The sequence below is a fragment of the Odontesthes bonariensis genome, chromosome 6 (genome assembly GCF_027942865.1).
Source record: "Odontesthes bonariensis isolate fOdoBon6 chromosome 6, fOdoBon6.hap1, whole genome shotgun sequence".
NCBI lineage: Eukaryota > Metazoa > Chordata > Actinopteri > Atheriniformes > Atherinopsidae > Odontesthes > Odontesthes bonariensis.
This window is the reverse complement of record NC_134511.1, coordinates 37,629,647-37,651,723: the sequence shown is the minus strand read 5'-3', so window position 1 is coordinate 37,651,723 and position 22,077 is coordinate 37,629,647. Positions and strand designations below refer to the sequence as shown.

Sequence of the window (22,077 nt, the reverse complement as noted above, 5' to 3'; positions counted from 1 at the left end):
GTCACACACTCGGTCAAGGCATTGATATCATCTCCACGAGGCTCACAGAGTGCATTCCAGTCTGTGGATCCAAAGCATTCCTGCAGTTCATCTTCAGCCTCCTGAGAGGAGGTGTGGAGAACCAGATTGTAGTGTGATGTGTAATGTGTAATGTATCGGTGCACAGTTGCTTCAAATTGTTTGCACATTGCTACACAATGTCATACGACCACATAATACCATGTTACATAAAGGAAAAAAAAAGTTTTTCAAAAATGAATTTATAAGATAATGTTTGCCTTAACTTGACATATAGTCAGAAAAGAAAATTTAATATTATTGTTGAGAAGAAAAATGCAGTAACACACAGATACACACACCAGGCTCTGACAAAATTGAGAAATGTATTTATGTAATCGTAAGAAAGGTTGACGTGTTCGTGGTCCACGGGAACCGCTCTGGGCAGTGGGTGGCAGCCGTGAGCCACAATCCTAGTTGTAACACTGTATTAAGTGTAAAAGAAGAAAATGAGTTTCATGATTTTAGGTGGTTGGTATTACTCATCTCTACGGGGCAATTGTTGATAGCAAGTAGAAATGCAATATGTCGATCTCTTTAGGGGGAAAAAAATAAATAAACATTTGGGATACATGAAGACAAGCTAACAGGAACATATGTGGTATGTTGTGGTATAACAGTGCAGGGACTTAGATACGTGTTTGATTATATTGTGAGAACTACTCTTTCACTGAGTATCTTATTTGTTTTGTTTGATTTTCATGGCAGTATCCCACAAAAAGTATTGCTGCAATGTCAAATCTTGGATTCCAGCTGGCCCACAGCCTCAGGGTGGAAGAAGGATAGGCTTTTAATGGTTACAAACCCGGTTGCTTCTGGTCCGGGATACGCGGACAAAAAAATCCAACATACCGTGGACGTGCTAACACGTCACTCACCGGAGCCGTGCCACCAGTTTAATGTCAGTTAGCCAGCGGTGAGCAGCTGGCTGCTCATGTTTATCTTTCTAGGAAAAGCTTCATTTTCTATTTTGTTGGTAAGTATGAAATAAATAATCGGTTACGAACACGTTACTGTTATGAAAGTGACAGTAGATGAAATATTAGAGTTCCTGCTCTTTTCCGCTAGCTTCTTCAGCCAGACTAACTAGGTAGTTACTTACCTGAAAATGCTGACGTTTAACTATTTGTTAACTACTTCGTGTTCGTCTAAAGTGGCTCTTTTACCGTACTTCTAATGCGACTAATTTGCGTCTCCAGCTCGAAATTGTACACCGGCATCGATATGTTTGGTCGCAGTGTGAACATTTTGTATGCACTAGTAAGTGTAACGTTAGGCCTTTCCGGAGCTCAGAAGACAGCAGCTCTCACCAGAATAACCCTGAATTTGACTATATTTCGCTCCAAAAGGTCACGATGTTAAATGAGCCAAAGGGGAGATGGAACTGTGGAATTTGCCAGCTCTCCCTTTTTCAGCCGACATATTAATAAACCAATAAGAAGAGGACAATCTGCATTATGGGAAGGTAGGTTTGATATAATCCGTGATGATTCCGTTTGATTCACTTTCCCTCCACGTGTCTGCGACATTTGGGCATAATTTGATGAGGCTCTCTTTTCTTTAATTTGTTTACAGGATTAGCTTTTCGTGCCTTTTCCCGGCCTCGTGGCATTTCAGCCTGTCATCCCAAGTTCTTCCTCGGCTTCTGGTACCTTCCCTCAGACAGCTGCTCTTCATCGGCCTGGTGATCTGCGTCATAGGGCTACTCTACCTGCTGCTTGTTGCTGGAAAGGGACATGCCAGCTGGATCAGGAGGGAAAATCGCTTCCACAGGTACTCAAACATCTACCATCGAAGTGCCAGTATTCTGAAGGCAAATGTCATGTTCACATCAATCTTTGTCCGTCGTTCAAAAGGCACCTTGCGAGGGTCACTGATGTGGATGCAACCGATACAAGCAACCCCGACCTGAACTATGGTCTGGTTGTGGACTGTGGCAGCAGCGGCTCCAGAGTATTTGTGTACTGCTGGCCCCGGCACAACGGTAATCCCCATGAACTGCTGGACATCCGGCAAATGCGAGATCAACACCGCAAACCAGTGGTCATGAAGATCAAGCCTGGTAAGATGCTCAGTATTCGGCTTATTATTTATTCAGACATTGTTTAAAGGAGCGGGCGCACAGTTTTAATCTGTTTGTAGTTCGTTTAAAGCCATTGCAAAATTTATAAAGAAAGAATTTACAAAATATTGTCTAAAGCAAACCAGTAAAAGACCAATATATGCTCACGTCAAAGTATTATTTTGGTCTTTGTGTTTTTCTTTTAGGCATCTCTGAATTGGCTAAAACACCTGAGAAAGCCAGTGACTATATATACCCTCTTCTAAGTTTCGCAGCTCAACACATTCCCAAAAATAAGCACCAAGAAACTCCCCTGTACATCCTGTGCACAGCTGGGATGAGAATCCTACCCGAGAGGTAAAAATCGAAAGGGCATAACCTCAGAAGATGTTTATCCGGCTTTGGGAAAAGTTTTGACTTCACGCTCAAAGGGAACAGACTCAAAGTACTCTCAAAAGGGAAAAACAAGTGTTTATTGTGTTCTTGTGTGTTTATTCTCAGTCAACAAGAGGCACTTCTTGAGGATCTGCGCACAGATATTCCAGTCCACTTCAACTTTCTCTTCTCTGATTCCCATGTGGAAGTGATTTCTGGGAAACAAGAAGGTAAGTAAATGGGAAATTTACTGTGGGCTGTGACTATAATTAGCATTCTCGGCTAAAATCTGATGCAGTTAAGGCTTTATAGATAATGTGAACTTTATAGAATGGCTAAACCTATAAAACTAGGTTATTACTTATTTAATACGTTGCAGGAGGTCTGATTAATTGATTCATTCTCACCGAATTACAATAACTTTATCAAACATGTATTCATTGGTTCTAGGCGTCTATGCATGGATTGGAATAAACTTCGTCCTTGGAAGATTTAACCATGTGCACAATGGTAAGGACTAACGCTAGTGTACCGTCTGAAGATGAATTATAGTTTTGCTGTTAAACGGTCGTTGTGCCACATGTTAGCTAACCCAAGTAGACTCAGTTTTCTCCAGTGGCACCATCATGACATGATGTGCAGTCGCTGCCCAACACGCTTGTTTCTCTGCTGTTAATCTCACAAGATGGGGACGCTGTAGTGGAGGTACATGTTCCAGGCAACGATCAGCAGGAAGCGCTGATGAGGAAAAGAACTGCTGGTGTCCTGGACATGGGTGGTGTTTCCACACAGATTGCATACGAAGTGCCCAAAACTGTAAGCTTTTCCTCGCCACAGCAGGTTATTATCCACAACCAATTCTGTTTTTGTGCCATCTTTGGTTTTTGTCACTCACACTGTGTTCTTCTTCCTCCTTCCAATGTCTCTCATTCCCTGGTTTAAACCTCTATGCACCATTTTGTCCTGTGGAGATGATCTACTCTCCATTCCTCACTATTGAAGGCATACTGTAAGCCTGCTGCCTGGCTCCATGGCAGGATTTAAAACTGGGAATATTAATTGACTTCTATTGATGGCTTCTAAGATGCCTTCTGTGTCAAAAATTCCTGTGTTGCATTGATTTATGTATGATGGCAGGCATGCATGCTCTCGTTTTTCTTTAAACAACATGATGCTAACATGATGTCATTTTGTTTGATAGAATCTAGGATACATCGGTGTAGAAAAAAATAGATTTAGCTTTTCGCAGTGCTGCGCAAATGTCTTGAGGCACCGATCATCTCTTTGATATTTTGCATCTAAGAAGCCAAATGAATACTTGTAATCTTAAAGTGATCTTTTAATTGCTCATTTTCAGTCTGGTCCATGTTGCTGACCATTTTTCTTTTTCTTTCTAAAGCCAGCTAATACTAACGTATTATCCATTATAGTGTAAAAAAGTCATCTAACTCAAGGGAGGAGCCAGTAAGACAGCTTAGTAAAAAAAAACATTTTCCTGGCAATATATGAAGAAATGAGGCATTGCTCAAGACTTTTGAACAGTTCTGTATGCATTTGTAAAATGGTTTTCCTGCTTTAGTATTTAATGTTTGTGTGAGTGTTAAATTGTTTGGATGCACATATACATATATTATGAGGATGACATGATCTCTTAGGCTGATTTGTTTCTTAGGAGGAAGTTGCCAAGAACTTACTGGCGGAGTTCAACTTGGGGTGTGACGCGCATCACACGGAGCATGTTTACCGTGTTTACGTGTCTACTTTCTTGGGCTATGGCGGAAATGCAGCACGCCAAAGATACGAAGAGAGCCTCATCAGAGATGCTGCCTCTCGAAACAAGCGAGTACCATTTTGCTTCTTTGCCAGTGTGTCTGAGAACTCTGAATGCCGCGCTGAAAGTGTTAAAGCTGTACTGTGCTCATCTGTTCAGGCTTTCAGGTCAGCGTGTTGGTCAAACAGCAGAGTCTCCCATCCTGGATCCTTGTCTTCCCACTGACTTGCAGGATGAGATTGGAACATCTACGCAGAGGCTCTACCTGCGAGGCACAGGAGACTTTGACCAGTGTAGGCAAATTCTCCAGCCATTCCTCAACCGCACCAATGACACCCAGACCTCCCTCAGTGGCATCTACCAGCCAGCAATTGACTACAGCAACAGCCAGTTTTACGGCTTCTCGGAGTTCTACTACTGCACAGAGGATGTGCTACGCATGGGTGGGGATTACAATGCTTCCAAATATGCCCAGGCTGCCAAGGTAAATGCTACACAGAAAACAAACACTATTGTTCTCATCAAGCATTTTCTAATAAATGAAAAGTTATTGTGAAATAGCTCGTGAAATTTAGAACGGTTTGTAATTGGCCTTTAAATATCGTTTGTGTAATGCCACTGGAGGTTTAATGGTATAGTTAAAAAAGGAAAGGGCAGAACAGGGATGTTGATATGCCACTAACTCATGTTTTAGTAGTGGAAACTCTCCTGACATTGTGGTTTAACATTTACAGGGCTACTGTGCCACCCAGTGGAAGACACTGAAGGAACGTTTTGACTCCGGCTTGTACGCCTCACATGCAGATGTTCACAGACTGAAGTAAGTCGTAGAGAACTTTCGAGCTGTTTCCGAACCCCAATTAAACACTGATGGTCACCAGTTTGTCTTTATGCCTGCAGATATCAGTGTTTTAAATCTGCATGGATGCACGAGGTGCTGCACTCGGGTTTCTCTTTCCCAAACATCTACAAAAACCTAAAGACGGCCCTATTGGTCTATGATAAGGAGGTCCAGTGGACTCTTGGAGCTATACTTTATAGAACACGGTTTCTACCTTTGAGGTAAGATGGATTTTCCTCTCACATGTGCCAGTCTTTGACAGTCTACGAATCAAATCCTGAGTCATTTAAACTAGTGAAATTGATCCCCTGAAATCCAGTCTTGTTGAACCTGTTCTTCAGTGTAGGTGGACAAAGACCTGGTTAATCTATACAGCTTCACGCTGGATAGAGGAGCAATTAGTTCTGGACTGACTACTAACATGCACAGCATTAAATGTACGAGAGACCATATCTCTGTTAAACGGGAATGTCATCAGTCTCAAACATTGTAAAGAATTCCAGTCGAAGGCTCTAAGGAATGATAAATCAAGGACATAAATGAAGTGGTTTTTCAGCTAAATCTATATCTTTTGACCAAATTATTTTGTAATTCCTAAATTATTATCTCTTGTTGAAATACTCAAACCTGCGTTTGTGGCTCTTCCCGTCACAGTAGGGTCCTCTGGGACCACACAAGCTGAGGGTGTAACAGATTGTAAAGTGGATTGAAATTTGGCAGGTTTAAGCCTCGTGACATGCTGCTCAGATGGTGGCTTAAGAAATTTAAGTAAGCCTTCAAATACCTTTGGGGAGACAAAAAGTTCTATCAAGTTCATTTGGTCTTGTGGTTAACAGGATCTGAACTGCCTTTTTTCTTTTGGCATGATCTTTCTGTTCAGAACTGATCTGTGCGGGTTGTTTTTGTTTTGGCCTCTTCCAGGGACATCCAACAGGAGAGTCTCAAAGGGGCACATTCTCACTGGCGACACAGCTTCTCCTTCGTCAACAACCACTACTTATTCCTGGCTTGTTTCTTCATTGTGTTGCTGTCCATCATGCTGTACTTACTGCGACTCCGCCGCATTCATCGGCACACAGTTCAGCGCTACACACCCTCCTCGGCCCCGTGGTTGGAACAGGGTCTGGGCTCGCCAACACTCCCCATCAATCTCTAAACTTTGTACAGTCTGGACAGCGTTTCTGACTCTCCCAAAACCAAATCTTCACTCCTTCTCAAGGCTGCACCCCACAGTGTGTTGAGGGAGGATATTGAGATTTGGATAATCTTTCACGAGTCTTAAGACTTAATACAAGAATTGAGTTTAAGTTATTTTGTTTAGTTATTAAAACATATTTTTTTGAGTTTATTCTTTTTACCTGCAATACACTTTGTCAAATGGCAGCTGCCTTCAAGTGTCCTGTCTTTTTATTGAAGATTAAGATTACTTTATTATCTGGTACAGACGAATGTTAACAGGAAATTACTCCTCCGCGTTTGACCCATCCAGGTTGGCACCTGTTGAAGACGCATGCACGCGCACGGTCACACACACATTGAGACAGATGCCATTCTCTGGAGCGGTGGGCAGCCAATAAGCGCGCCCGGGGAGCTTGGGGGTAAGGGTGCCTTGCTCAAGGGCACCTCAAACAAACATAGTGGTACTTCTCCCTCTGGTTGATACATACCCAAATAAAGACTTAAGTGTATGCATTGAAAATCCCAATGTTGGACAAGTTCTACCATGATAATTTGGTATTTATGTGTGGGTGTTTGCCTTTCGACCTTTTTATTTGTCTCTTGTTGTGAGCGTGATAGTTTAATCATATATTTCTCTTTTTTTTTCTCACAGTGAATAGAGTAAGAACTCACTATTACAGAAACCTCAAATGCAGTATGATTTACTCTTAGTGGAAGAAGCACTTTGTAATGCAGTTGAACTGTACGTCCCAGCTGGAATGTTTTTATTATATTTTTATTTTCCTGTGTATGTATGTATGTCTCCCACACTGTTCTGCAGAATTATGTCGCGAGACAAGAAGCCTTTAAATGCTACACTAGTGCAATACATGTCTTGCCACTGTTGGGAAAATTCTCCAAAACCCATTTGACCTTTTGACATGAGAATCAATCTCTCTTAAGGCCCTGCTGAAATTCTTTGTCTTGTCTGACGGTTAAGTTGGACACTGTTGCATATACTGAAGTTGGGCTTCATTTTCAGAAGCTGCCATATCAGTACTGTGAGGGGATTGTACATTAGAGCATGTGCCCTGTTATTTAAATGATCTGATAAAATGTTTTCACAAGTAAATGTGAAATAACCGTTGTAACACTGCAATATAGTAATAAAGGTTTTATGGGAAACTTGTCCGTTTTATGAGTAAGAGATCAAACTAATCATTCTTCATCTGAGTGAATCTGAAAGTCGAGTTTAGTTTACATCATTCAAGTGTAACGTTCCACATGAAACTAATATTGACTGCATGAGCTCAGCACAAGGGCTGCACAGTAGATGGTTTTATAGTTTGATTCTAAAGACTCACCAAGAGAGAAATAGAAACAGGACTGTGTGGTGGGTGGCACTGTTGCCTCACAGCAAGAGGGTTCCTGGTTCTGGGGCCTTTCTGTGAGTTTGCATACTCTCCCTGCTTAAGTGTGGGTTCTCTCCGGCTTCCTCCCACAGGCATGTCAGGTTAATTGGTGTCTCTAAATTGAACCCAGGAGTGAGTGTGCGTGGCTGCTTGTGTGGTCCTGTGATGGAGGGCTGAGTGATCTGTCCAGGGTGTATCCTGTCTCTTGCTTCCACCCCAAAGCCCTGAATTGTATTAAGCAGGTATGGAAAAAAAGGATGGACAGACAGCCAAAACGCATTCAATGTAGTCAAAGTAATATTTATTTGTACAGCACATTTCATGTACAAGTGTGTAAGAAGCATTAAAAATACATAAAAGAATATAAAGAGAAACAAATAAAATAATTTAAATTAATTTAAAAAAAGCAACAGTCCAGATACATTAAAAGATATCGTGCAGATTTCATGCATAGACACATGAGAAAAGAAATGTCTTTAACCTGGATTTAAAAATGTCTACATTTGGTGAGAGTTTAATCTCCACTGGCAGTTTGTTCCACTTGTTTGCAGCATAACAGCTAAATGCTGCTTCTCCATGTTTAGTCTGGACTCTGGACTGGACCAGCTGACCTGAGTCCTTGGATCTAACAGCTCTGCTAGGTTTATATTCTCTGAACATATCACAGATGTATTTTGGGCCTAAACCATTCTGGGATTTGTAAACCATCAGCAGGCTTTTAAATCTATTCTGTGACTGACTGGAAGCCAGTGTAGAGATTTGTTTTGTACCAGCGGAGCAGCAAAAATGAATCACTTTGCTGCTCCACTGACTTTTTCTTCTTCTGAGAAAATGATCTGAAATCGTGATCAGTTATTTCTAAGTACAGAGAAAAAAGGGAAAACCCAAGTTCAGGAAGTGACACAAAGAACCCTTCTTTTTCCTCATCACAACAGATACTGAGAACAATGGTTTCTTTTTCTCACAGATATTCCAGGATCATTTTCTTAAAGAAAAAAGAAAGACTATGTGCAACAAGTGTCAACAAGTGTAACACCGTCTGTCTTGTTTGTTTGAATAGTTCCTTTTGATCTACTTTTTTTTTAGACTTGAAAGAAACTGTGCAATGTATGAACTGAAGAATTTGAGGAATTTGAAAGGGATCACAACCTCTCAGGCACCACTGCATATTCAAGCCCGCGGTCCCTCTGGTTTGAAATGTCATGTTATCAACTCTTCTTTGCTTTGTCCGTTCTACTATTGATTCGGCCTTTTGATTGATCACGCTACTGTCACTTTCTGACACTTAAGTCTTTTTGAAAGAGACTGACCAGTTAAAGACAACAATTTGTGCTTTTCTTTCAAGCTGAAATTGATATAATTTTTCAGTTTATGTCATGATGTTGACAGCTTTCCAACTTTTCATGCCCTCATAGGGGAGAGAGTTGTAGAAAGTAGTTGTTTTTTCTCTTTCTTTTTCGATTAACTGGGATTTGTCACTCGAATACCAGACGCATAATTGAACTGAATTAAAGACTACAGCTAATCTTAGCATGGTAAAAAAAAAAAAATAATGAAATTAACATGTTGAAATAATCCAGGGCTTTTATATGCCAGCTACAAACTGGATAATTTGTTAACACTAAGCGTCAGATGTGTTTGAGAAGTAAATGTTCCCACAGAAGAACATTTTTAACAATAATAACTGGGTCATGTGTCACATACAGTGGGATAAAGTGTTATCACAGACATTCGTACAGGTCTGACTGTAGTTTCTGAACTGGGTATGTGGATTTCAGATGTAACAACACCACTGGAACAAGTGTCCCTTTAAGATGTGTGGCTCCCGTAATGCTGAGTCACTGATGTGTCACAGCTTTGCCAACACCCACAGTTACCCGGCAGCGTGCTTGTTGTGTAGAGCTTACGTTTCAATGGTTGGTGGCGCAAGATAGTCTCCAAGCCAAACTTGTTCCTCTAATTACGAGTGATATTTTTCTCCCAATAATTTAACGAGAGAACCTTTATTTATTGGTGTAAAATGAGTAAAGTATGGATCACAAAATTGGAATTGGAAGAAAGAAAAGCCAAGATCTCTCTCAGTGGAGTAAGGAAGGGAATGGATGGACAAAGGCCGAGGAAATCTTCTGCATGCTCAACCGAATCAGAGGATTTCCTCGACAAAAGCTGTGATCCATCTGAATATCACAGTGAAACTTTACCTTCTGCCTCGCAACAGGAGATGGGAAGGCACAGACAAAACCCCTAAATAATTAAACGTAAAAGATGCGATGAGCTGGAACAGAAGCATAGATGTGGTGATTCTCTTTGATTAGAGACTTTGGTCGTTACTTCAGGCTATTTCATGACTCTTCACATGACTTGCAGGGATGATGTTTGCAGATCAGTGTGTTTGAGTTGAATGTAGTTGCTGGTGATACTATTTCATGTCTCTATTCAAATTGCACTCCATTTTAGAGGTGAAATGTGGTACTTTTTTTGGTTCCCAAGATGTATTCCAGAGCTTTATTTGTCAGTTGACAAATAAAGATAGGATCTAAGATAGGATATATTCAGCACAACATATGTAAGTACATGTTCATGCAAAAGAATTATAATCTTTCATATGATTCTGGAAAACTTCATGTTTTGGGTTACTGTTGATTTCATCACTTTTGGGCAATATGACTAATAATTTAATCCTTTAGAGCATATCAAAGACTAAACTGAAGCATGTTATTTTGTATTTGACCTTATTTTTTGCCTAAGCAGCTCAAGTTTCAGCAAATTTATTTAACTTTGTACCAAAGTCACATGAATAAACCACAAGTTGTAGATATGTCACTCTGGCAAAAGAAAGCGCCACACTTTTTTTGTGGGATTAATAAACATGTGCCGCCTGATAGGAAGACCACACCTGCTTATCTAATCGAGCAGCACAGGGCGATTACACTTTTGTCAAACCCATTCAAAAAACTCATGGATGCACAAATTGTTGCACCGGCAGTTGTGAGGATCAAGAGGAATCTAGTACGGGAACTTTTCATTGGCCGCTCAAACTGAAAGCCCACCCAATTCACTCGGTAACTAGGAATGATTGGCTCTTTTCCTTGCAAGCCACGCCCCCAGACGATCAACGTCACACGGGTGCAGGAGCGCCAGTAAAGTAGAGATGATGTTGTGGTTGTCCATGCCGCCGATTCCTCTCTGAGTGACACCTCGTCCGGGGAGACCACCTGTGGGAGGTCACCGCGCATGGAGTTGAGCTCGGACCGTGCGGTGGCAGCGGTGGAGATGTCGCAGATCACAGGCAAAGACGAGGAGGCTGTCAGTAGCGACGGGGACTACGAGAGCTTGCCACCTCATGTCTCTGTGACGACCCACATGACAGCAGGAGCTGTGGCAGGCATACTGGAGCATACGGTGATGTACCCCGTGGACTCTGTCAAGGTAACGCAGTCAGAAGCAGCTTAGCAGCGGCTCACATCTGTTTTCTTTAACCAACTAGCTTAAAGCGCTGATAACAACAGACAGTGCGCTTTCCTGCTAACAGACGCTAGCTGCGGAATCTTCAGACTGAGTTAGCCTTTTGGTGTTAGCTCATCCGAGCACGACTCCCTGCCTGCTTTCAACGAACTGTACAAACGAGTTAAACAGTCTCGCAGAGTGAATCAGAGTTAAGAGAAAAATATGTTTTTTCCGGTAAACCAAGCAGGTTCTACTGTTTTTTTGCTTGACTGTCAACAACTTTGCTAACCAAACAAACTTAACGCCCCTCTAATCTAAATGTGTGAAGGACACTCGTCACCAAGGCTGCAACTAAGTTTCCCTCATTTTAGGTATTTCATCGTTTTGTCGTATGTAGATACGTTTTAATTCAATTTCATCCTTCCTCCTTGGTCAACCAGGAAAACAAAATGAGTTTACCTTGTTTTTCCTGTTATTGACATTCTGTGGGCGAAGTGAAGGTCAAGTATGAGGATCTGTTATGATAGATGTCAAACTGCCTCTGAAATTAAAATCAAATTTACCCCCCAACAATGTTATTCTCATTCTTAAGAGGTGAGTAAAAAGGAACCTAAACTTGCATTTACAAAGCAGACGGTTGTGGTCACATACAGATCAGTTGACTCATCGTCCCCGTTGGGCTGTATATTTTATTTGAAGACTCAACGATGAGAAAATCAAAACTACACCCTGTGAGTTCTTTCATTATTGAATTAGATTATTCAACTTTGTCATGCTCACAGGAAGCACCCCTTCAGGTGAACCACACACTACAGTCATGAGTAATTCATTGTAGGGTAGATGGAAAGAATGAATGAATGTGTGGCATGATCAGTGAACATTTGGTGTAGTGACCGTATTAAAAAAAGAAAGGACTGTATTAGATCAAAAGTCAGTATAGGAAGAATACACTGAGTAATGGGGCTACTATTTTTTTATTTTTTTCTGGACTTGTGAGCGCAACCCCCTTGTCGTACACAATGACATTATATTTTTAATAACCCGTGTAATCGTGTTTCCTTATTGTGCACAGTCATGCTAAAACGTGTTGGTCAGATTAAGGATTTTTAATGGGAAGCCCTTTCTTTAAATGTTGTTGGTTCTTACATTTTGTCTTAAAGGAGAAAAGGGTGTGCATTCTGTAATGTTCTGACTCCATTAAAACTGAATAGTTTTATTGATGGCAAATGTCAAAACTGAGGTAATGTACATATCAGCTTCACTGTAGAATATTTTAAATTTTCTTTATTTGGAGGCTATGGCAGTCATAGGCCAACACTGGCAGCGATTGTGAACTTCCAATTGTAGGACCTTGGAAATATGGTTTTAGAGACCAGCAAATAGAGGGTTATTGCAGCCCATGATGATAATGATTTCTATAGATATGTAAAGTTTAATTTTACTTGTACAATGTATAACATCTGCAAACTGCCAATATCAATCGACGATAAACTCTTCAACAACTGGAAAGGGCCACATAAGCTCCTAATCAAAGTCTCCTTATCATCTCCACTTTTCACTGACGCAGTTTTGTAGGTTAAGCCCACTGGCGAGCAAATGATCAGGAGCAAAATAAAACGACGGGCTAGTTTTGAGCATGTTAAAAATTGGCTTGTGTCTGCAGAGTAAATGGCAAACTGCTGGTTTGAGTGTGAACTTTGCTCCAGCAATCCCCTCACTCTCCTGCTCAGCCATTGTTCTCTAACAATGTGGCGTTGTTTTGGTAATATGGCATGCTGGTCAACCCCTAACAATAATCGTGATGTTGCACAGACATAATCATAAAAAAAAGTAGTTTTATCCACGGGCTTCAGTTGTCATAGTCTTGTCATGTTTCAACACTGACCCATGGGCCTTTATTACCTAAACCTCTGTTGCAACTTCCTCTTGAGGTTTTCCAAGTTTTCACAAGCATCCTCCAGCTCTAAAGGAGGTGCCCATTCAGTCCGATGAGTCAAGTCCAGAATTATCACAGTTTTAACTGATGCAAGAATAAATCATGTCACCATTTTTTCCCATTTACCCTGACCTGTCCAGTACGGAAGTCCAATGCTTTTGAAATAGGAAGTCGTCCAAAATGGGGTAATGATTTGGTGTCCGACATCAGTCTCGAGATGGGTTTAGCAGAGTTTAAGTTCCTAATCAGACATGCTGTGTTTATTTTGAATGTCAGAGTGCAGTGGGAAGTGGTCCACTTTCTGTGTCTCAATCTCTCCATAAAAACGAGGTAGATCTGGGAGTTGCCTGTGTTAATGCAAGGGAGGTCTTATCAGTGTTGCACACATTTGGGATCAGCCTCACATGGTAGAGGGTGTGTATGCTTTGCGCCTCTGGGCTATCGATTAGTAAACAGCCATATAACTGGATCTGATATAGTTAAAATGATAAGGCACAATCTGTGAGAATAGATGTTACTTTTTCATATTTAAATGGCTGCACTGATCTTGGCTTCTTGTCTTTTATTGCCTCAGTTGATTGTGGCGGAAAAATTATGAGAAGTACACAGTGTTGTAGAACTTAGCATTTAAATACAATTGTAGAAAATGTGACCATGAATTTCGTTTAAAATCGTTAGCTAAAAGCTTTATCATAATGTTTGCTTTTTTTAAAAATTTTTTTACCACAACCCACCTACTGGTGCATTCCATCGGTCTAATTGTTTAACAGTCGGGATCTTTGACCGTCACCTCAAATCTTAGATCAACAAGCCTTTCCTCCACATTTACCAGTTTTTAGTTCTGTTCTTCTGTTTATTTCAATAAGGCATCTCTGGGTTCAGTTGATGAAGAAATCTAAAGTTCCTGCTAAAAATGTTATTTTGTTGTTACTGTAGCCAGTTTTACCTGTTAACAGACCTCATGTATCTCTATCACATGAGAAGAAAATGAAGAATCTATATGGATGTCACCGTCTTAAAGGGGAACTCCTGTATTTTCAACTTTAAGCCTCTTTTCTGAGTCGTCTGCAATGTTTTAGAACCCCCCCTCACCGCTTTTTTGATGTTTACTGCTGTCTCCGGTATTTGCCTAATTTTGATTCATCTCCACCTGCTTCAGAATGGCAAGTCATATGCATGTCTTTAAAGGTCCGTAAAAGCACCATAAACGTCCGTTTTCAAAATCATCAACTCACCGGAGTGGTTACTGGTGTGCACTGGTAATCCATATCAAATTTCGTTGCGAAAAGTTGCTTGTGTCGTGTTTTATTTGGCAGCTCGTTCATGCTTGCACTATTTTCTTAGCGGTGGAGGAGTAATATCAACGAACATCCAGGACAAAATGTCAAATAAAATACGACAGAAGCAACTTTTCGCCACGAAATTTGATATGGATTACCAGTGCACACCAGTAACCACTCCGGTGAGTTGATGATTTTGAAAACGAACGTTTATGGTGCTTTTACGGACCTTTAAAGACATGCATATGACTTGCCGTTCTGAAGCAGGTTGAGATGAATAAAAATTAGGCAAATACCAGAGACAGTAGTAAACATCAAAAAAGCGGTGAGGGGGGTTCTAAAACATTGCAGACGACTCAGAAAAGAGGCTTAATGTTGAAAATACCGGAGTTCCCCTTTAAAACAGAACAGCATGACAAGTTGCACCTAAATCTAGTCACACAAGCTTAAAACATAAGTCTTGCTGCCATGTTTTGTGTGCCCCAAGTTTCCAAATCTATGTCCAGCGGAAATGTAATTGATATTTTATTGTCAAACCCAAGGAAGGAAACGCAGGCGAACATGCTGACGAAGATAGACTTGGCCTATCTCCTGAGCCAGACCTAGATCTCCATGTAAATAAACACATGCTTTGTGTTGTCCAGATAACTTGGCATGATGGAGTTAAACAAAGAGCTGCCACAGCCTCCCACACCAGCCTAGAAGAGACACGCGTCACTCAGGCTGAATCTCACTAATGCCAAAAGCACTTACTGTTAGAACAATGTGAGAGCATTGCAGTATATTAAAGGAAATCATGATATGAACTTAAAGGTGGGGTCTGAGATCTTGGAAAAACGGTTCCTGCAAGCTATATTTTTGAAAATACACAACCTTGCCTCTCCCTTCAGCCCACCCCTCGAAACCACGCCTTCAAAACACGTGAACCAGTCACGAGTCTGTGAACGCGCAGGGGGGAGGGGGGAGGGGGGAGGGGGGCTGACGGTTGATTGGCGTGTCAGAATCCAATAGAAGTAACTCTCATCATTACTTCTATTGGTCAGACATTTCCTCTTACTACACCCTCTACAATGGACTAAAAGATTTCGTTTTTTTTTCCAAACATTCTATTTTAGTGGGTGCAATGGGGTCGTGAGGAGGTTTTCAGACAATAAGGATAAAAAATGCTCCAGAAAACATCACAGACCCCACCTTTAAGGAATGCCAGTGACGGTCATGCACTAATGCGGAGTGCTCGATCGGATGCAATAACTGTTATCAAAATTAAACAAACTGGAACAAATGAGGAGTGATGGTCAAGATATAAGACTATATTTACATATACTTCTTTTCAGACAAGGATGCAGAGCCTGCAGCCAGACCCTAATGCGCAGTACAAGAGTGTTTATGAGGCTCTGAAAAGGATCGTCCGGACAGAGGGGATATTCAGACCGCTGAGGGGCCTTAACATCACCATGATGGGAGCAGGTCCCGCCCACGCCCTCTACTTTGCGTGCTATGAGCGGGTGAAGGGCTCGCTAAGTGACATCATTCAAAGTGGAGGCAACAGCCATATAGCCAATGGTACGAGCTTCCACGTCTCGCCACAAACCTTTTGAATGTGATACCAGCTGCTTCTGCAGTAGACTAAGCAATGTAATGCAGAGTAGTGTAGACCATTCATATCCTGTTTACAAGGCAGGACAATGTGTATCCTGAACACTAAAGTTTATTTAATTGCTAACTTGTAATTATTATTATTATTTTATTTTTTTTTAGGGAGAGGTTTGGTAATTCAGCACAACCTCTCCCCAAATCCCTGTCTCATATTTGTAGGAATTGAACTTGTTCTTAAGATTATTGTTAGTCCTGTTGCAGCTTTAGACTCAACAAGGTCTGTTCATGTTTTAACAGGTGTGGCAGGTAGCGTAGCCACCGTCCTCCATGATGCAGTCATGAATCCGGCTGAAGGTAAGAAAAACATCTCTGAAACATTTTATTTTAATTGCCTCAACTGGTTCCAAACTAAACTTGGTGAAACAAATGTAAACAATATTCCAAACACGGAAAGTCAGAAAATATGTGGTCGCCAAAGCAAAATTGAGTACCTCTGTGATTGCCCATTGGTTCAATCAAATTAAGATAGTTTTGAAATAATCCTTAAGTATCAGAACTTCCTCAGCCTTTGACCCATTTGTGGTGTTTGTGCCCTTGTCTCTCTTGTGGAGTTCTTTTGGGAATAATCAGTATAGTACAAGCCTGGGAAAATTAGCCAAAGACGCCGTTTGTATAGGTTTAGCTTTGAGAAGCAGAGCGCCTTGTGCTTTAGACGTGGCACACAGGTCCTCAGAAGAAATCGACAATAATTTCTGCCTATTCATCTATGAAAAGAAAAAAAGCAAAAGAAAATCTTGCCCTTGAGCTGATGGCTTCAAGTTTAAATTTAGCCAAATAGCATGAAAAGGCGGCTGGTGAATATTGGAGCTCAATCTTTGAAATCATGGAGGAAAAAAAAATGTGCTTGGTACAGCATGTGGCTGTTGTAATGACACGGAGCACTATGAGTGAATAAAGTGTTTGGGAGGTGACATCTTTGACGGCATCATGAATGCTCACTACTTTAGTAAACTGAATGAATCTAGTGGAGAAATCTTCTAGCATGATAACAGTCCACAGCACTCAGCAAACAGGAATTTCTAGAGAAAGAAAATCGAGCTCTCCCAAATGCTTCAACTATTGCAACTATAATCTATGTCTAAGCTAATATTCATTTGCTTGTTATCTTTCATTACCACAAGTTCTGAAACGGCCCGTGAATAAGAAGTAATCCAACAATATTTATTGTGCATCAGCATTGTTATCAGTTATTCTGTAACTGTGACATTTAATCTTAATGCTCCACAGGTCTCCTCTAATGTTAGTAGCACAGGCAACCGCACAGTTGCACATGAACAACATGGGTTAGCCCACAAGTTAAAGCTATACTACTAAAATGTAGAAAAACTAAAATGCTAAAACTAAGACAATCTAAGATCTTAAATAGCTTCACTCTTTATGAAGATGGCCCACAAAATCTCACGTCAGCTATTTCAAGTCTTTGTTGGCATGATGTGAACTGCCTTATACCAACAAAGTATCATGTCCCGAGTTCCCAGTCAGAAAAGGTGCGTCGACTTTTGTCGCAGTGCAGTTTGGATTCTTGCCATCGCAAATCCAAGCTGTTGGTTTTCACTTTTACTTAAGAGCAAATACGAAACAGCATGGAAGTTCCACAGATCTTACGTGGTATCCGCACAGTGGTGTCCCAGCTACTGTTTTATACTTTATATCACTTTGTCATCAAGAAATTGATCCAACTAATACATATTATCTGTTTGTTGTTAATGGGCTGCATCTATGTTGCTCTTCATTATTTACAGCTGTAAAAAATGACACAGATTCACTCAACAAGTTTTGTTCTTCTATCTCCTCTTGATCCTTGGTCTCCTGTTATTGCTCAGTGGTAAAGCAGAGGATGCAGATGTACAACTCTCCATATCGAGGTCTGTTGGACTGTGTTCGAACAGTAACGCACACTGAAGGCATCGGAGCCTTCTACCGCAGCTACAGCACACAGCTGACCATGAACATCCCCTTCCAGGCCGTTCACTTCATCACCTATGAACTGATGCAGGAGCAGCTAAACCCCCACAGGCATTACAACCCTGGCAGCCACATTGTGTCGGGAGCAGCAGCGGGAGCCATTTCTGCGGCAATAACTACTCCGCTCGATGTTTGTAAAACGCTGCTCAACACGCAAGAGAACGTAGCGCTCAACTCTATGAACATCAGTGGCCACTTGACAGGAATGGCCAATACCTTCAGGACCGTTTACCGGCTGGGTGGTATGGCAGCCTTCTTTAAAGGGATCCAAGCTCGGGTCATATACCAGATGCCCTCAACAGCCATTGCATGGTCTGTGTATGAGTTCTTCAAATACTTCTTGACAAAGCAGCAATTAGAACAAGAGGCTAGATCTGGGCAGCTGTAATGGAAAATGTGTTGAAGCTGCACATGCCCAGACCGACGAACCTAAAACTCCAGTTTGAAGGTGTGTGAGTCCGTGTGGTTTTACAAGTACTGTTAAGGAAATGGCATCAATTATTATTCTACCAGGAAGTGACCAGGAAGAGGTGTGGCAGCGAATGCCACTCCTTATTGCTCATTCATTATCCACGTCTGTGTCTGTTTTTAAAGCTTTGGTGATGTCACACAACCACGTTATGCAACAGAGATGGTTATTCTTAAAAAGACACGTTTGTTTCCTTCCTCCACTCCACTCCACCACTTCATCAACCACACTTTTCCCAAGCTCTCTTGTGTCTCCAAGTTGGGACCACGTGATGAGGTTGTTTCAAATGATGTTTATATTTCTAAATATTGGAACTTTTTTATTTATTTTGTTAGCTTTCCTTTTGTATTTTATGGATGCGGAAGACACACTGCTGTTTGTTTGCTTTCATCCTGTGTTTATGAAAAACCATGACAACACATTCTTTATTTTCACTCCTGCGGATGGGACAGTTGCATCTTCCAAGTGCCTCGTGAATATCAAACACATGCTTTTCACTTTTTTAAAATTTTTTATATATATCTATATATATATAGATATATATATATATTTTACTTTTCTGTTCTTGATATAGGAAATGGTTGCTCTTAATTTGCGGTGGGTTCACGTTGTGAATATGTATTTAAAACAAACAAAACATTCTTTTTCCATAAACAGATCTTACAGTGGCGACATTGGTCAAGTCTTGGCGTAATTTTCCTTTTTTAGAATGTTATCTTTGAACCCGATGGTAAGGCGTCAGCCAGTGGCAGTTGTTATGTTTTATGTGCATTAAGCACTTCCTCTTGAGAGACTCTGTTCTCTCTGAAGACGTGTAGGCCGTAACGGTCCAGTTATTTGCCTTGTTAAAGTGCAGTAGTACAATGGTCCTGAATCACGCACAATAGAACCTTAGCTGTTGCAGAAGGTAGGCAGCTTGTTTATATGTATTCCATATACATACATCAACACATATTTTGAAGGTGACTTTATTTGACCTCTCTCTGCAGGTCCGAATGTGGATCAGATAAGTCTTGTTACATGGGAGGTCATCAATATCTCAACCTCCATGTGCTTTTGGTGTGATGTTTAGCTTTTGTGTGGCACAGTGCGCTTAAAGGCGTTAGATTGTATAAAGAAAAACATTGTATACATTTGGCTGATGTGTTTGCGGACTCTGTGACCCAAATTGTAAGACCACAAATTAAATGTTATCTAAGCTGAGCAATAATGCGCGCACTTTGTTATCACAAGGCCAGTAAGAACTCGACTACATCAAATCTTTATTTTTCTCATCCTGTTGTAGTTAGACATTTCCTGTGTGCTCGCTGCTTTCGCCAGCTTATTGTCTATTTTGGATCCCGAAGTCAGGACATCTCGCCAGATTTTGATGTAATCCAGAAAACAGTTGGGTTTTATTTGTTTGTAATTATTTTGGGGGGTTTTCTTTTTCCTTTTTCTGAAAAAGTTTATCAATATCCAGCGGTCTCACAAACCCTACAGATTCCTCATGCTTATACAGTAAACCTTAATAAACCAAAGACGTTATATTGCATTCTATGCATTTTATTTTCAATCCGTGTAAACCTATGAGTCTGCCTGTTTTGAACTCTCATCCCATCTTATTTCATCCTCAGTTGTGTTAATTCCGTTAAATAACTTGAATTATTTGAGAAATTCTCCATTACCTCTTATAGGTCAAGATTTTTACACTTCTTTGGAGAAAAAGCAGCTCATCGTAGGAATTGTATGTTCCTGTTGATGTCTGCTAATGTTTTCAGTTTTGTTGGCAAGTTTGTGGGCTAGTTTTTATTTACTAAACTGGTAGAGTTGGTTTAGACCATAAAGTACTCGTACTGATTTTCATGTAAAATGGCTTCACATTGATTCCAACTTGGATATGAAAGGAGCTTAGTTAGCGTAGGTTCACAGAGCTGTCTTATTGCAGTCAAAGTCTAGCCACAGCTAAGTTGGCCTGTTGCATTCTTTGTTCTGTTATAATCACTGAGAACACAATTTCTTCTCTTGACGAACAACATTGAAATACTGCCAGCTAGTACAGGTTTTTTCTTACACTTGCAGCTGACACTCATCTATGTCATTCCTTTTCTATATTGATTAATAGCAGCAAGTCATTATGTCGGCATAAAGGCATAAGTCATAAAGGTAATGTTTTGGATCAATGCTTCTGTTTTAAAATGGAGAATAGAGATGGAGTTGTAAGTGGGAAATTCTATAATGTACATATTCTTATTCTATTTATGCATAATTAATTCAAATGGGAGTTGGTGTGATTTTGTTGCTGAGTGCCATCTTCGGAACAGGAATGCTTAGAAGTTTAACAATGCAAATGATAAATGATTGTGAAAATGCTGCTACAGTATGTAACACTGAAGCTGAAATAAAGTTGGAAATGAGCAATGCTGTGTGTTTGTGTTCTGTTTAAGAGCTAAATCAGTATTTGCATTTATAATCTTTCCTGAGTTATACATGATGGAGAAATATGTTCTCATTCTTTTAACATCAAAAGGCAGTCACTTAAAGCTCTAGAGGTTGATAGGATTTTGATTTAAAATTAAATGCTCCTTTTGAAGTTCTACATTGTCCAAGAGAAGCAAAAATGAAGACACTTGTTCACTGATCCCCTCCTGACAGCTGGGATCAGTGGTCACCAAATAAAAATGTGTTAAAGTGGAACAGGGACGATAAAGGGCTCATATTACCCAATACTGTCTGCATAGTGAAATGCAAGTGAGTGATGGTAGGAGAGCTGTACAACTCCAGCAGAGGGCAGTATAATATCTTGTAATGCGTGGAACACAGTCCTCAAAGGCAGAGATGAGAAGAAAAGAAAAAAGAACAAGTTTATTCCTGGGACAAGGTTTCTGGACTACAAGTAAACGTGGAGGCCAACAGTTGATTTACAAAAATACAGGTTTATTTCAGCTATCCATTTATCTTACGCTAATTTCTTGGGGGAAAAAATGCACGAATATGGGAGCAATGGTGAACAAATACAAGCCTCCTCAGGTGTAAATGGCCTAAACCATGACCATCGACTCACTGATTGTCCTCATTAGGACATACAGGAAGGACATTAGAATATCATTCAGACTAGATAAATGCAGCTGAATGCTATCAGAGAGAGGCAGCTGAAGGGGTTACACCACTGAAAGGCAACATGGCACATGTACAGGACAGCTACAAATACCTTGGGGTCCCACAGGGAAATGCCAACCACAAAGAGGCTGCAAGGAAGTCAGCTACAACCATGCCCCTACAAAGAGTGAAGCAAGTCCTGAAGAGTCGGCTAAATGGGAAGAATGAATTCTGAGGCCTCAACATGTACGCCCGACCAGTCATCAGATACCCTGCTGCTATGATAACCTGGCCAAAGGAGGAAAAAGAAGCCACCGATATCAAGCCAAGAACACTCCTTACAATGGATGTGTGGATGGTTTCAGCACCCAGGGACAATGTGCACTAAGCGGAAGGAGGGAAGCCGGGGGCTAGTGAGCGTCAAAAAGCCAATATTCAGAACGAAACAACAAGATCAAAGAATACGTCAGGAAGATGACTCACAGTGACAAACTGCTAAGTGAGTGTCTCTGGCAGCTGAAACCCAAGGAAGGAGAGGAGGAACCATCATGGAGGGTTAAGCCTGGACGA

General features: G+C 40.8%; 2 protein-coding genes across 4 annotated transcripts; both read left to right on the top strand.

Moving 5' to 3' along the window:
- Positions 1-515: 515 nt before the first annotated feature.
- entpd4 (ectonucleoside triphosphate diphosphohydrolase 4) lies at positions 516-7,442 on the top strand. Of its 3 annotated transcripts, XM_075468688.1 has the most exons (14): positions 517-658; positions 766-1,033; positions 1,407-1,522; positions 1,633-1,830; positions 1,914-2,119; positions 2,326-2,476; positions 2,621-2,724; positions 2,945-3,004; positions 3,180-3,334; positions 4,167-4,333; positions 4,425-4,749; positions 5,000-5,085; positions 5,166-5,327; positions 6,028-7,442. In XM_075468688.1, the coding sequence occupies exons 3-14, from the start codon at positions 1,515-1,517 to the stop codon at positions 6,260-6,262; spliced, it is 1,857 nt and encodes a 618-aa protein (XP_075324803.1). In that variant the 5' UTR covers positions 517-658; positions 766-1,033; positions 1,407-1,514; the 3' UTR covers positions 6,263-7,442. The 3 variants fall into 3 exon arrangements, with proteins under 3 accessions (XP_075324804.1, XP_075324803.1, XP_075324802.1); XM_075468689.1 differs by having other exon boundaries at positions 516-1,033; positions 3,180-3,310; XM_075468687.1 differs by having other exon boundaries at positions 517-1,033.
- Positions 7,443-10,582: 3,140 nt separating this feature from the next.
- slc25a37 (solute carrier family 25 member 37) lies at positions 10,583-20,829 on the top strand. Its single transcript, XM_075468686.1, has 4 exons — positions 10,583-11,105; positions 15,674-15,902; positions 16,233-16,289; positions 17,819-20,829. Exons 1-4 carry the CDS (start codon positions 10,911-10,913, stop codon positions 18,346-18,348), a joined length of 1,011 nt encoding a protein of 336 aa, XP_075324801.1. The 5' UTR covers positions 10,583-10,910; the 3' UTR covers positions 18,349-20,829.
- The last annotated feature ends 1,248 nt before the right edge of the window (positions 20,830-22,077 follow it).